Here is a 12500-nt window from a genome sequence, read left to right on the forward strand (position 1 = left end):
GAGTTCTATGGGCCCTGAGCTCTATGGGCCCTGAGCTCTATGGGTCCTGAGCTCTATGGGCCCTGAGCTCTATGGGTCCTGAGCTCTATGGGCCCTGAGCTCTATGGGCCCTGAGCTCTATGGGCCCTGTGCTCTATGGGCCCTGAGCTCTATGGGTCCTGAGCTCTATGGGCCCTGAGCTCTATGGGTCCTGAGCTCTATGGGCCCTGAGCTTTATGGGTCCTGAGCTCTATGGGCCCTGAGCTCTATGGGCCCTGAGCTCTATGGGCCCTGAGTTCTATGGGTCCTGAGCTCTATGGGCCCTGAGCTCTATGGGCCCTGAGCTCTATGGGTCCTGAGCTCTATGGGCCCTGAGCTCTATGGGTCCTGAGCTCTATGGGTCCTGAGCTCTATGGGCCTTGAGCTCTATGGGCCCTGAGCTCTATGGGCCCTGAGTTCTATGGGCCCTGAGCTCTATGGGCCCTGAGCTCTATGGGTCCTGAGCTCTATGGGCCCTGAGCTCTATGGGTCCTGAGCTCTATGGGCCCTGAGCTCTATGGGCCCTGAGCTCTATGGGTCCTGAGCTCTATGGGTCCTGAGCTCTATGGGTCCTGAGCTCTATGGTCCCTGAGCTCTATGGGCCCTGAGCTCTATGGGCCCTTGCTCTATGGGCCTTGAGCTCTATGGGCCCTGAGCTCTATGGGTCCTGAGCTCTATGGGCCCTGAGCTCTATGGGCCCTGAGTTCTATGGGCCCTGAGCTCTATGGGCCCTGAGCTCTATGGGCCCTGAGCTCTATGGGCCCTGAGCTCTATGGGCCCTGACCTCTATGGGTCCTGAGCTCTATGGGTCCTGAGCTCTATGAGTCCTGAGCTCTATGGGTCCTGAGCTCTATGGGTCCTGAGCTCTATGAGTCCTGAGCTCTATGGGTCCTGAGCTCTATGGGTTCTGGTCATAAGATAGGGTTCCATTTGGGGTGTACACAGAAGGTTCTGTCTCTATGGAAACAAACCTGTTGTTGTCATGGTGTGTGAACAGCTGGGGTTCATTAGAGAAGTCCGGAAACATCCTCAGATCTCCTCCTGTCATGAAGTCCTGAAAGGAGAGAGGGATGGAGAGAGAAAGAGAGAGGGCGGAGGCAGAGAGAGCGATGGAGGGGTGGGGGGGTGTAGAGAGAGAACGAGAGAGAGAGAGAGAGAGAGACAGAGACAGAGAGAGAGACAGAGAGAGAGAGAGAGACAGACAGAGAGAGAGAGACAGACAGAGAGAGAGAGAGATAGAGAGAGAGACACAGAGACAGAGACAGAGAGAGAGAGAGACAGAGACAGAGACAGAGACAGAGAGACAGAGACAGAGACAGAGACAGAGACAGAGACAGAGAGAGAGAGAGAGAGAGACAGAGACAGAGAGAGAGAGAGAGAGAGAGAGAGAGAGAGAGAGAGAGAGAGAGAGAGAGAGAGAGAGAGAGCGAGACAGAGAGAGAGAGAGAGAGAGAGAGAGAGAGAGAGAGAGAGAGAGAGAGACAGAGAGAGAGAGAGAGACAGAGAGAGACAGACAGAGAGAGAGAGAGAGATGGAGAGAGAGAGAAGGAGAGAGAGAGAAAGAGAGAGAGAGAGAGAGAGAGAGAGAGATGGTTACTTTGTGAGAGGTGGAAGATGAGGTAAACCATAACATTCCAGTGATTCAGGCTAACACAGAAGTTATGGATATTGATTTATTTAGGAAAAACCCACCCACAGTAGGATTGGAAAACAGCAGTCCAAAGTAGTGCACTAGATAGGGAATAGAATGATATTTGGACGCTCATTTTATGATTATTAGTGTTTACGTTGAGTATAAATATTCACGGTGGGTTTAGACTGTAGCTATGTTAGAGAGGATGACTCATAGTGGGATTAAGTCTCCACACTGGTGCTGTGTGTGTGTGTGTTACCAGATTGGTATGTGCAGTGAGATCGTCTGTAAGTCTGTAAGCACTCAGAGCGAGAGAGTGGCTACATACACTACCATTGTCTTCCGTCGGATGGCACCATTCTGGCACCATTCTAACACGACACTCAGTTGCCAGGAGCCATCTGTCTGGCAAATGGTGGAACTCATCTCCAGATTTTGCTCGGTAGGCTAGTTTGCCAGCTTGCTGATAAAGTTTTACTGCACCAAAGTTATAGATCTGTTCTCAGAAATTGTCTTGGACAGCTGGCACTGGTGTGGCGTGCTACTGTGATCAATGTGATGACGTCGCAGCTAACAGCTACCGCCGTCAGCTGCTGTGGAACTCTGTGCACTAATCATGGCAGAACAGCAACTTGTGTGTCATTAGCCGCCATCGCTCTGATTCTGACTCAGATCTTTTCCACTCGTTCAGTCAAAACAACACATCTTTAATTTTGTTCATTTGAGTCAGTAATGCCTGGAGCAGAACCCCCTTCCGGTGAACAAAAAAACGTGAAATAATCATGATTCTACAAGCCCCTCGTGTATTAGAGTAGTACTAACCCTTTACTAGTCCTGTATTAGAGTAGTACTAACCCTTTACTAGTCCTGTATTAGAGTAGTACTAACCCTTTACTAGTCCTGTATTAGAGTAGTACTAACCCGAACCCTTTACTAGTCCTGTATTAGAGTAGTACTAACCCTTTACTAGTCCTGTATTAGAGTAGTACTAACCCTTTACTAGTCCTGTATTAGAGTAGTACTAACCCGAACCCTTTACTAGTCCTGTATTAGAGTAGTACTAACCCGAACCCTTTACTAGTCCTGTATTAGAGTAGTACTAACCCTTTACTAGTCCTGTATTAGAGTAGTACTAACCCTAACCCTTTACTAGTCCTGTATTAGAGTAGTACTAACCCTTTACTAGTCCTGTATTACAGTAGTACTAACCCTAACCCTTTACTAGTCCTGTATTACAGTAGTACTAACCCTTTACTAGTCCTGTATTAGAGTAGTACTAACCCTAACCCTTTACTAGTCCTGTATTAGAGTAGTACTAACCCTAACCCTTTACTAGTCCTGTATTAGAGTAGTACTAACCCTTTACTAGTCCTGTATTAGAGTAGTACTAACCCTAACCCTTTACTAGTCCTGTATTAGAGTAGTACTAACCCTTTACTAGTCCTGTATTAGAGTAGTACTAACCCTTTACTAGTCCTGTATTAGAATAGTACTAACCCTTTACTAGTCCTGTATTAGAGTAGTACTAAACCTAACCCTTTACTAGTCCTGTATTAGAGTAGTACTAACCCTTAACTAGTCGTGTATTAGAGTAGTACTAACCCTAACCCTTTACTAGTCCTGTATTAGAGTAGTACTAACCCTTTACTAGTCCTGTATTAGAGTAGTACTAACCCTTTACTAGTCCTGTATTAGAGTAGTACTAATCTTTTACTAGTCCTGTATTAGAGTAGTACTAACCCTTTACTAGTCCTGTATTAGAGTAGTACTAACCCTTTACTAGTCCTGTATTAGAGTAGTACTAACCCTTTACTAGTCCTGTATTAGAGTAGTACTAACCATGTACTAGTCCTGTATTAGAGTAGTACTAACCCTAACCCTTTACTAGTCCTGTATTAGAGTAGTACTAACCCTGTACTAGTCCTGTATTAGAGTAGCACTAACCCTTCACTAGTCCTGTATTAGAGTAGTACTAACTCTAACCCTTTACTAGTCCTGTATTAGAGTAGTACTAACCCTTTACTAGTCCTGTATTAGAGTAGTACTAACCCTTTACTAGTCCTGTATTAGAGTAGTACTAACCCTGTACTAGTCCTGTATTAGAGTAGTACTAACCCTAACCCTTTACTAGTCCTGTATTAGAGTAGTACTAACCCTGTACTAGTCCTGTATTAGAGTAGCACTAACCCTTTACTAGTCCTGTATTAGAGTAGTACTAACCCTAACCCTTTACTAGTCCTGTATTAGAGTAGTACTAACCCTTTACTAGTCCTGTATTACAGTATTACTAACCCTAACCCTTTACTAGTCCTGTATTACAGTAGTACTAACCCTTTACTAGTCCTGTATTAGAGTAGTACTAACCCTAACCCTTTACTAGTCCTGTATTAGAGTAGTACTAACCCTAACCCTTTACTAGTCCTGTATTAGAGTAGTACTAACCCTTTACTAGTCCTGTATTAGAGTAGTACTAACCCTAACCCTTTACTAGTCCTGTATTAGAGTAGTACTAACCCTTTACTAGTCCTGTATTAGAGTAGTACTAACCCTTTACTAGTCCTGTATTAGAGTAGTACTAACCCTAACTCTTTACTAGTCCTGTATTAGAGTAGTACTAACCCTTAACTAGTTGTGTATTAGAGTAGTACTAACCCTAACCCTTTACTAGTCCTGTATTAGAGTAGTACTAACCCTTTACTAGTCCTGTATTAGAGTAGTACTAACCCATTATTAGTCCTGTATTAGAGTAGTACTAACCCTTTACTAGTCCTGTATTAGAGTAGTAGTAACCTTTTACTAGTCCTGTATTAGAGTAGTACTAACCCTTTACTAGTCCTGTATTAGAGTAGTACTAACCCTTTACTAGTCCTGTATTAGAGTAGTACTAACCCTTTACTAGTCCTGTATTAGAGTAGTACTAACCCTGTACTAGTCCTGTATTAGAGTAGTACTAACCCTAACCCTTTACTAGTCCTGTATTAGAGTAGTACTAACCCTGTACTAGTCCTGTATTAGAGTAGCACTAACCCTTTACTAGTCCTGTATTAGAGTAGTACTAACTCTAACCCTTTACTAGTCCTGTATTAGAGTAGTACTAACCCTTTACTAGTCCTGTATTAGAGTAGTACTAACCCTTTACTAGTCCTGTATTAGAGTAGTACTAACCCTTTACTAGTCCTGTATTAGAGTATTACTAACCCTGTACTAGTCCTGTATTAGAGTAGTACTAACCCTAACCCTTTACTAGTCCTGTATTAGAGTAGTACTAACCCTGTACTAGTCCTGTATTAGAGTAGCACTAACCCTTTACTAGTCCTGTATTAGAGTAGTACTAACCCTTTACTAGTCCTGTATTAGAGTAGTACTAACCCTTTACTAGTCCTGTATTAGAGTAGTACTAACCCTTTACTAGTCCTGTATTAGAGTAGTACTAACCCTTTACTAGTCCTGTATTAGAGTAGTACTAACCCTTTACTAGTCCTGTATTAGAGTAGTACTAACCCTTTACTAGTCCTGTATTAGAGTAGTACTAACCCTAACCCTTTACTAGTCCTGTATTAGAGTAGTACTAACCCTGTACTAGTCCTGTATTAGAGTAGTACTAACCCTTTACTAGTCCTGTATTAGAGTAGTACTAACCCTTTACTAGTCCTGTATTACAGTAGTACTAACCCTTTACTAGTCCTGTATTAGAGTAGTACTAACCCTTTACTAGTCCTGTATTAGAGTAGTACTAACCCTTTACTAGTCCTGTATTAGAGTAGTACTAACCCATTATTAGTCCTGTATTAGAGTAGTACTAACCCTTTACTAGTCCTGTATTAGAGTAGTAGTAACCTTTTACTAGTCCTGTATTAGAGTAGTACTAACCCTTTACTAGTCCTGTATTAGAGTAGTACTAACCCTTTACTAGTCCTGTATTAGAGTAGTACTAACCCTTTACTAGTCCTGTATTAGAGTAGTACTAACCCTGTACTAGTCCTGTATTAGAGTAGTACTAACCCTAACCCTTTACTAGTCCTGTATTAGAGTAGTACTAACCCTGTACTAGTCCTGTATTAGAGTAGCACTAACCCTTTACTAGTCCTGTATTAGAGTAGTACTAACTCTAACCCTTTACTAGTCCTGTATTAGAGTAGTACTAACCCTTTACTAGTCCTGTATTAGAGTAGTACTAACCCTTTACTAGTCCTGTATTAGAGTAGTACTAACCCTTTACTAGTCCTGTATTAGAGTAGTACTAACCCTGTACTAGTCCTGTATTAGAGTAGTACTAACCCTAACCCTTTACTAGTCCTGTATTAGAGTAGTACTAACCCTGTACTAGTCCTGTATTAGAGTAGCACTAACCCTTTACTAGTCCTGTATTAGAGTAGTACTAACCCTTTACTAGTCCTGTATTAGAGTAGTACTAACCCTTTACTAGTCCTGTATTAGAGTAGTACTAACCCTTTACTAGTCCTGTATTAGAGTAGTACTAACCCTTTACTAGTCCTGTATTAGAGTAGTACTAACCCTTTACTAGTCCTGTATTAGAGTAGTACTAACCCTTTACTAGTCCTGTATTAGAGTAGTACTAACCCTAACCCTTTACTAGTCCTGTATTAGAGTAGTACTAACCCTGTACTAGTCCTGTATTAGAGTAGTACTAACCCTTTACTAGTCCTGTATTAGAGTAGTACTAACCCTTTACTAGTCCTGTATTACAGTAGTACTAACCCTTTACTAGTCCTGTATTAGAGTAGTACTAACCCTTTACTAGTCCTGTATTAGAGTAGTACTAACCCTTTACTAGTCCTGTATTACAGTAGTACTAACCCTTTACTAGTCCTGTATTAGAGTAGTACTAACCCTAACCCTTTACTAGTCCTGTATTAGAGTAGTACTAACCCTTTACTAGTCCTGTATTAGAGTAGTACTAACCCTTTACTAGTCCTGTATTAGAGTAGTACTAACCCTTTACTAGTCCTGTATTAGAGTAGTACTAACCCTTTACTAGTCCTGTATTAGAGTAGTACTAACCCGAACTCTTTACTAGTCCTGTATTAGAGTAGTACTAACCCTTTACTAGTCCTGTATTAGAGTAGTACTAACCCGAACCCTTTACTAGTCCTGTATTAGAGTAGTACTAACCCTTTACTAGTCCTGTATTAGAGTAGTACTAACCCTTTGCTAGTCCTGTATTAGAGTAGTACTAACCCTTTACTAGTCCTGTATTAGAGTAGTACTAACCCTAACCCTTTACTAGTCCTGTATTAGAGTAGTACTAACCCTAACCCTTTACTAGTCCTGTATTAGAGTAGTATTAACCCTTTACTAGTCCTGTATTAGAGTAGTACTAACCCTTTACTAGTCCTGTATTAGAGTAGTACTAACCCTTTACTAGTCTTGTATTAGAGTAGTACTAACCCTTTACTAGTCCTGTATTAGAGTAGTACTAACCCTTTACTAGTCCTGTATTAGAGTAGTACTAACCCTTTACTAGTCCTGTATCAGAGCTGTACTAACCCTTTACTAGTCCTGTATTAGAGTAGTACTAACCCTTTACTAGTCAAGTATTAGAGTAGTACTAACCCTTTACTAGTCCTGTATTAGAGTAGTACTAACCCTTTACTAGTCCTGTATTAGAGTAGTACTAACCCTTTACTAGTCCTGTATCAGAGCTGTACTAACCCTTTACTAGTCCTGTATTAGCGGACCTATAGAGCGTCTGTAGAGCATGCTAAACATTTTAGCGCCTCCACCCACCAACATCTTCCCGCGGCTGTGCATATGGGGCTTATTGGAGCAGCCATCGGTGACTGAAACTTATGGTCGGATTTGCGTTTATCGTCCAAGGAATGAACGTTACACCGAGGCCTGTACTCTGGAGCGGGATCGATTTGGAGGTGGAGGGTCCGTCGTGGTCTGGGGCGGTGTATCACAGCATCATCGGACTGAGCTTGTTGTCATTGCAGGCAATCTCAACGCTGTGTGTTACAGGGAAGACATCCTCCTCCCTCATGTGGTACCCTTCCTGCAGGCTCATCCTGATATGACCTTCCAGCATGACAATGCCACCAGCCATACTGCTCGTTCTGTGCGTGATTTCCTGCAAGACAGGAATATCAGTGTTGTGCCATGGCCAGCGAAGAGCCCGGATATCAATCCCATTGAGCACGTCTGGGACCTGTTGGATCGGAGGGTGAGGGCTAGGGCCATTCCCCCCAGAAATGTCCGGGAACTTGCAGGTGCCTTGGTGGAAGAGTGGAGTAACATCTCACAGCAAGTACTGGTAAATCTGGTGCAGTCCATGAGGAGGAGATGCACTGCAGCACTTAATGCAGCTGGTGGCCACACCAGATACTGACTGTTACTTTTGATTTTGACCCCCCCTTTGTTCAGGAACACATTATTCCATTTATGTTATTCACATGTCTGTGGAACTTGTTCAGTTTATGTCTCAGTTGTTGAATCGTATGTTCATACAAATATTTACACATGTTAAGTTGGCTGAAAATAAACGCAGTTGACAGTGAGAGAACGTTTATTGTTTTGCTGAGTTTATGTATATATATATTTGTAAAAACATATATGGGGGATAGGAAATGATGCCGACAATTACATTGACAGAAGCTACAATCTGTCTGCAATATCTACCCCCTAAGCACAAAGAGATCTGGGACCAGGCTAGTTAATATACCTGAGATATACAGATAAAAATAGACCTAAAGTCAGCTGTTTTTTATGGAACTGAATTGCGTGGTGCTTCTATTTAAGTCTTGTAGCAGAGTAGCATTTCATTGAAATCAAATCTAAAAGGCAGAGAGGGTACCTGGTCGAGCCTCTCTACAGAGGGCGAGGAGTGGGATCTGAAGTGCTGTGGCCTCTCCTCAGAGTGTTCTAGAAGATCCTCCGCCGAGGCGGACTTCCCAGAGCTGCGGGCTGGAGCCGTTCTTTCAAAGGCCACATCGCCTCGCTGGCTCCGGAAAGCCTCGTAGGCCTTGGCTGGGACTCCCTCCAGAGGCCTGTTGGATCCAGTGGGGTATTGGTGGGAGTTGGAGACTGAGGTGGGGGCCTGGGTATGGATGTGTGGTGTGGTCACCCTGTCTGGGTGGATACTGTCCTGGAGCTGCAGACCGGGAGGCAGGGTGGAGCAGAGCCTTTCCTCACCAGACAGGCTCCTTTCTGGGCCAAACAGATCCTGGAGAGAGGCTAGGCTGGTGGTGGAGGTGGAAGAGACACTCTGGGTGTCTGTGAAGGGCTGGAGGTAGGCACTGTGGGGCCGGTGACGATGCCGTCTCTCCTCGGACCTGTCCCTGTCCCTGTCTGTCCTCCAGCCTCTCTTCCTCTCCATGTAGTCGGCCAGGGCGTCCTGCTGCAGCTGCCAGAGCTCCGGCCGGGAGAAGGCTAGACCAGCCCGGGAGCCCTGGAGGGCCTGAGGAGCCTGGGAGCTGGAGCTCAGGCTGCGACTGGTTGCCACCTCAAACATCCTCCTGCGGTCTGCCACGCTGGTCTCTGTGCCTTGGAACAGGATCTGCTGGTGCTGGGCACTCCTCCTCGGGTCAGACTCTAACCCCACCTAGAAGAGAGGCACAGAGTCAGTGCAGCCCTCCCCCCCTGAATGGAGGGCAGTAAGGTAGCAAGGTGACATTGCATACATGAAGTAAACGCATTTCCACAACAACTAAGAGCGTTAAAAGCCTGAGACTAGAACCACACTGGAGCAGTGTGAAGCACATCTGTGCACAGATCATCTGTGATTGCGCTCATCTCAATATCGGCGGTGGTGTTTGTTGCAATGCCACCTCGCTGAGTCTACCTTTAAGTACTTTGATCCAAGATGGCGGCATCCTGGATACATTCACCTACCTCGTGCATGCTCTCTGGCTCAGAGTACGATCTCTTCTTCTGCTCCATGGTGAGCCTCTTACGCCCACCGATTCGGGCCGGGACTGGTGGGCCCAAGGCTGGGACACTGGGGAGCTCTGGGGGGCTGAACCTCTCGGGCTTGGGGGTGACAAGGTGCCTCTCTTTGGGGGTGTGAGGGGAGGGAGAGGTGGTTGGGGCTGGGACTGGGTCTGGGGTGGTGATCGTGTGCCTCTCTTTGGGGGTGTGAGGGGAGGGAGAGGTGGTTGGGGCTGGGACTGGGTCTGGGGTCGTGATCGTGTGCCTCTCTTTGGGGGTGTGAGGGGACAGGCGAGTGGCTGGGGCGGAGGCTGGGACAGTGGTGGTGACAATGGAGGATTTGGGACCGGTCTTGGGGGCCACTGCCTTCCGCTCCAAGGATAAGTGCTTAGCGGGGACAGGAGGGGGATTGTTGTTGACACCAGGAGGGGCGTTGTTGTTGACACCAGGAGGGGCGTTGTTGTTGACACCAGGAGGGGCGTTGTTGTTGACACCAGGAGGGGGGTTGTTGGAGCTCTGGTTAGAGCTGGAGCTGATTCCCAGGTCCCTGCGTCTGAAGGAGGTGGATCGGAGCACCTTGGACTGGGCGTCCTTGATACTGTCCCTGTAGGCCCGGTTAAAGGACGTGTCCTGGATGGTCCCCAGTAGGTCCTGCAGGTCATCCCTCCAATGGAACTCTCTGCCAGAATCACAATCACTTGTATTAGCTACGCACATTAACATGTACCCGGAAGTAGACCTGGGGAAATGATTCTAACTACAATAAACTGAACAGATATAATTCACATTAGGTACAGTAGAGCAGTTACCTGTCCTTGTCATGGCCGTTCTCCTCCTGGCTCCCCAGTTGGAAGCTGCTCCTGCTCCTCTGTAGGGCCGAGCCAGGGTTAGGGTCCATGGGGTTAGGCTGGTGGTGGGGGTCCCTGAAGGTCTGGGGCTTGGCTTGATCACAACTTCCTGGCCTCTGCTGCTCTGCGTAATGATGACCCTTGTGGGCCACCGTAGTTTTCCCATGATGTGCGCTAGAGGAGGAGCTCAGTGTTCTGCAGGTGCTGCTGGGGCTGCTGCTTCTCTCCAGCATGTTACGCAGGTCATCCATACCAGTACCATAGCTCATGGCCCTCTCATGGTGCTTGGGCTGAGGCTGGGGCTGAGTTGGACGGGAGGAGGAGGAGGGTCCCAGGTTGGTGTGGGTGGCATTGATGCTTTGACTCCTCTGCTTCCTCTGCTCGTGGCGCTCGAACCGGTTTACCTTCTCCAGGACAGACGGGTTCCTCTGGTGGCTGCTCCGACTCCTAGTGGAGCTCTCTGGACTGGCACAACGCTGAACCTCCACTAGGGCATTCTCTAGCCGGGTCAGGGGGTGCTCTGGTCCCCTCTGGTTCTTCTGGTGGTGGGGTGGACTGGGTTCGCTGTAGTGCCGGATGGGGGACCTGGACCTCTGGTTGTTGACTCGATGATCAGGCCCTTTGGCTGGGGTACTGCTAGTCCTGATCCGCTGAGGAACGTGGACCTTGGATATCTTAGTGGGCATGGTAGTGGGAGGCTGAGGGTCTGGATGGCTGTGTTCAGTGTGTCTGACCTGATGCTTCTCAGTGTAACTCTCTGAGCCCTGGGAATACCTGGGTAGCCTCTCTCTCCGCGGCTGGACTGGAGTGTATGGGTCCCTCCTCTCCTGGCCTATGGACTGGGCTGAGGAGGGTCTGTACACCTGAACCTGTCCATGACCCTGCTGGCTCTGCCTTCGGGAGACGGTTTGTCCCTCCCCCTTCAAATGAGACCCGGAGAGACCCAGTTTGGTTTGGGTCTCCTCATGTCCTCTGTCACCCCCTCTGTTAACAGGCTGGGCTGGCTGTTTGGTTGGAGGCGGAGCTAAGTCATGATGCTGAGGCTGGTTGGAACAGGTGACATAAGAGTTGAAAGTGTTGCTTTGGTATCCGTTCTCTACAGATACCTCAATCCCTGTATCCACACTGACCCCCACTCCTAACCCCTGGAGCTCTCTCTGTCTGCTCAGACTGCTCTCCCTGGCCAGGCCTGGGTAGACACTGCTGGGGCTGGGGCTGGGGCTGCTGGTGGGCATCTGTGCATAGTGGGTCTCCGGAGGGGGCACGGGGTAGATGCCCTGGGGCGACATGAGGCGGCCAGATGTATTCTGGGGCTGAGGGGGCTGGGGGACTTGACCCACGCCCTGTTTGGGCTTGATGGTGGGGCTAGAAGAAGAAGAAGAAGAAGAAGAGGAAGAACCTTTACAACAAGGAGAAACTGGAATAAAGACAGCGTACAGCAACAACAGAACAGGAGAAGCTGGACCAAAGACAACGTACAGCAACAACAGAACAGGAGAAGCTGGAACAAAGACAATGTACAGCAACAACAGAACAGGAGAAACTGGAACAAAGACAACGTACAGCAACAACAGAGCAGGAGAAACTGGAACAAAGACAACGAACAGCAACAACAGAACAGGAGAAACTGGAACAAAGACAACGAACAGCAACAACAGAACAGGTAACTGCCAAAATAATGGAAACACTTCAGTAAATGAGGGATACAAAGTACAGTGCAATTCGGGAAAGTATTCAGACCCCTGACTTATTCCCCATTTTGTTACGTTACAACCTTATTCTAAAATTGATTCAATTATTTTCCCCTCATCAATCTACACACAATACCCCATAACGACAAAGTGAAAACAGGTTTTAAAAATGTTGGCAAATCTATTAAAAAAAATGGAAAACAGCAAATACTTATTGACATAAGTATTCAGACCCTTTGCTATGAGACTCGAAATTGAGCTCAGGTGCATGCTTGTTTCCAATGATCATCCTTGAGATGTTTCTACAACTTGATTGGAGTCCACCTGTGGTAAATTCAATTGATTGGACATGATTTGGAAAGGCTCACACCTGTCTATATAAGGTCCCACAGTTGACAGTTCCTATCAGTGATATCTACATGT

At 46.6% G+C, this 12500-nt stretch overlaps 1 protein-coding gene across 5 annotated transcripts in view; it reads right to left on the minus strand.

The window, feature by feature from the left end:
• The window catches only part of LOC110524941 (protein Shroom3), a 163012-nt gene that overhangs the window by 25203 nt on the left and 125309 nt on the right, over positions 1 to 12500 (minus strand). For all 5 annotated transcript variants that reach the window (XM_036976675.1, XM_036976674.1, XM_036976678.1 and 2 more), the window contains 4 exons: positions 10348 to 11751; positions 9503 to 10217; positions 8466 to 9212; positions 990 to 1072 (listed from right to left, as the gene is read on the minus strand). In XM_036976675.1, coding sequence (XP_036832570.1) covers positions 990 to 1072; positions 8466 to 9212; positions 9503 to 10217; positions 10348 to 11751 — 2949 coding nt within the window. The remainder of the gene's footprint in view (positions 1 to 989; positions 1073 to 8465; positions 9213 to 9502; positions 10218 to 10347; positions 11752 to 12500) is intronic.

Source organism: Oncorhynchus mykiss, chromosome 5, assembly GCF_013265735.2.
Source record: "Oncorhynchus mykiss isolate Arlee chromosome 5, USDA_OmykA_1.1, whole genome shotgun sequence".
NCBI classification, from domain to species: domain Eukaryota; kingdom Metazoa; phylum Chordata; class Actinopteri; order Salmoniformes; family Salmonidae; genus Oncorhynchus; species Oncorhynchus mykiss.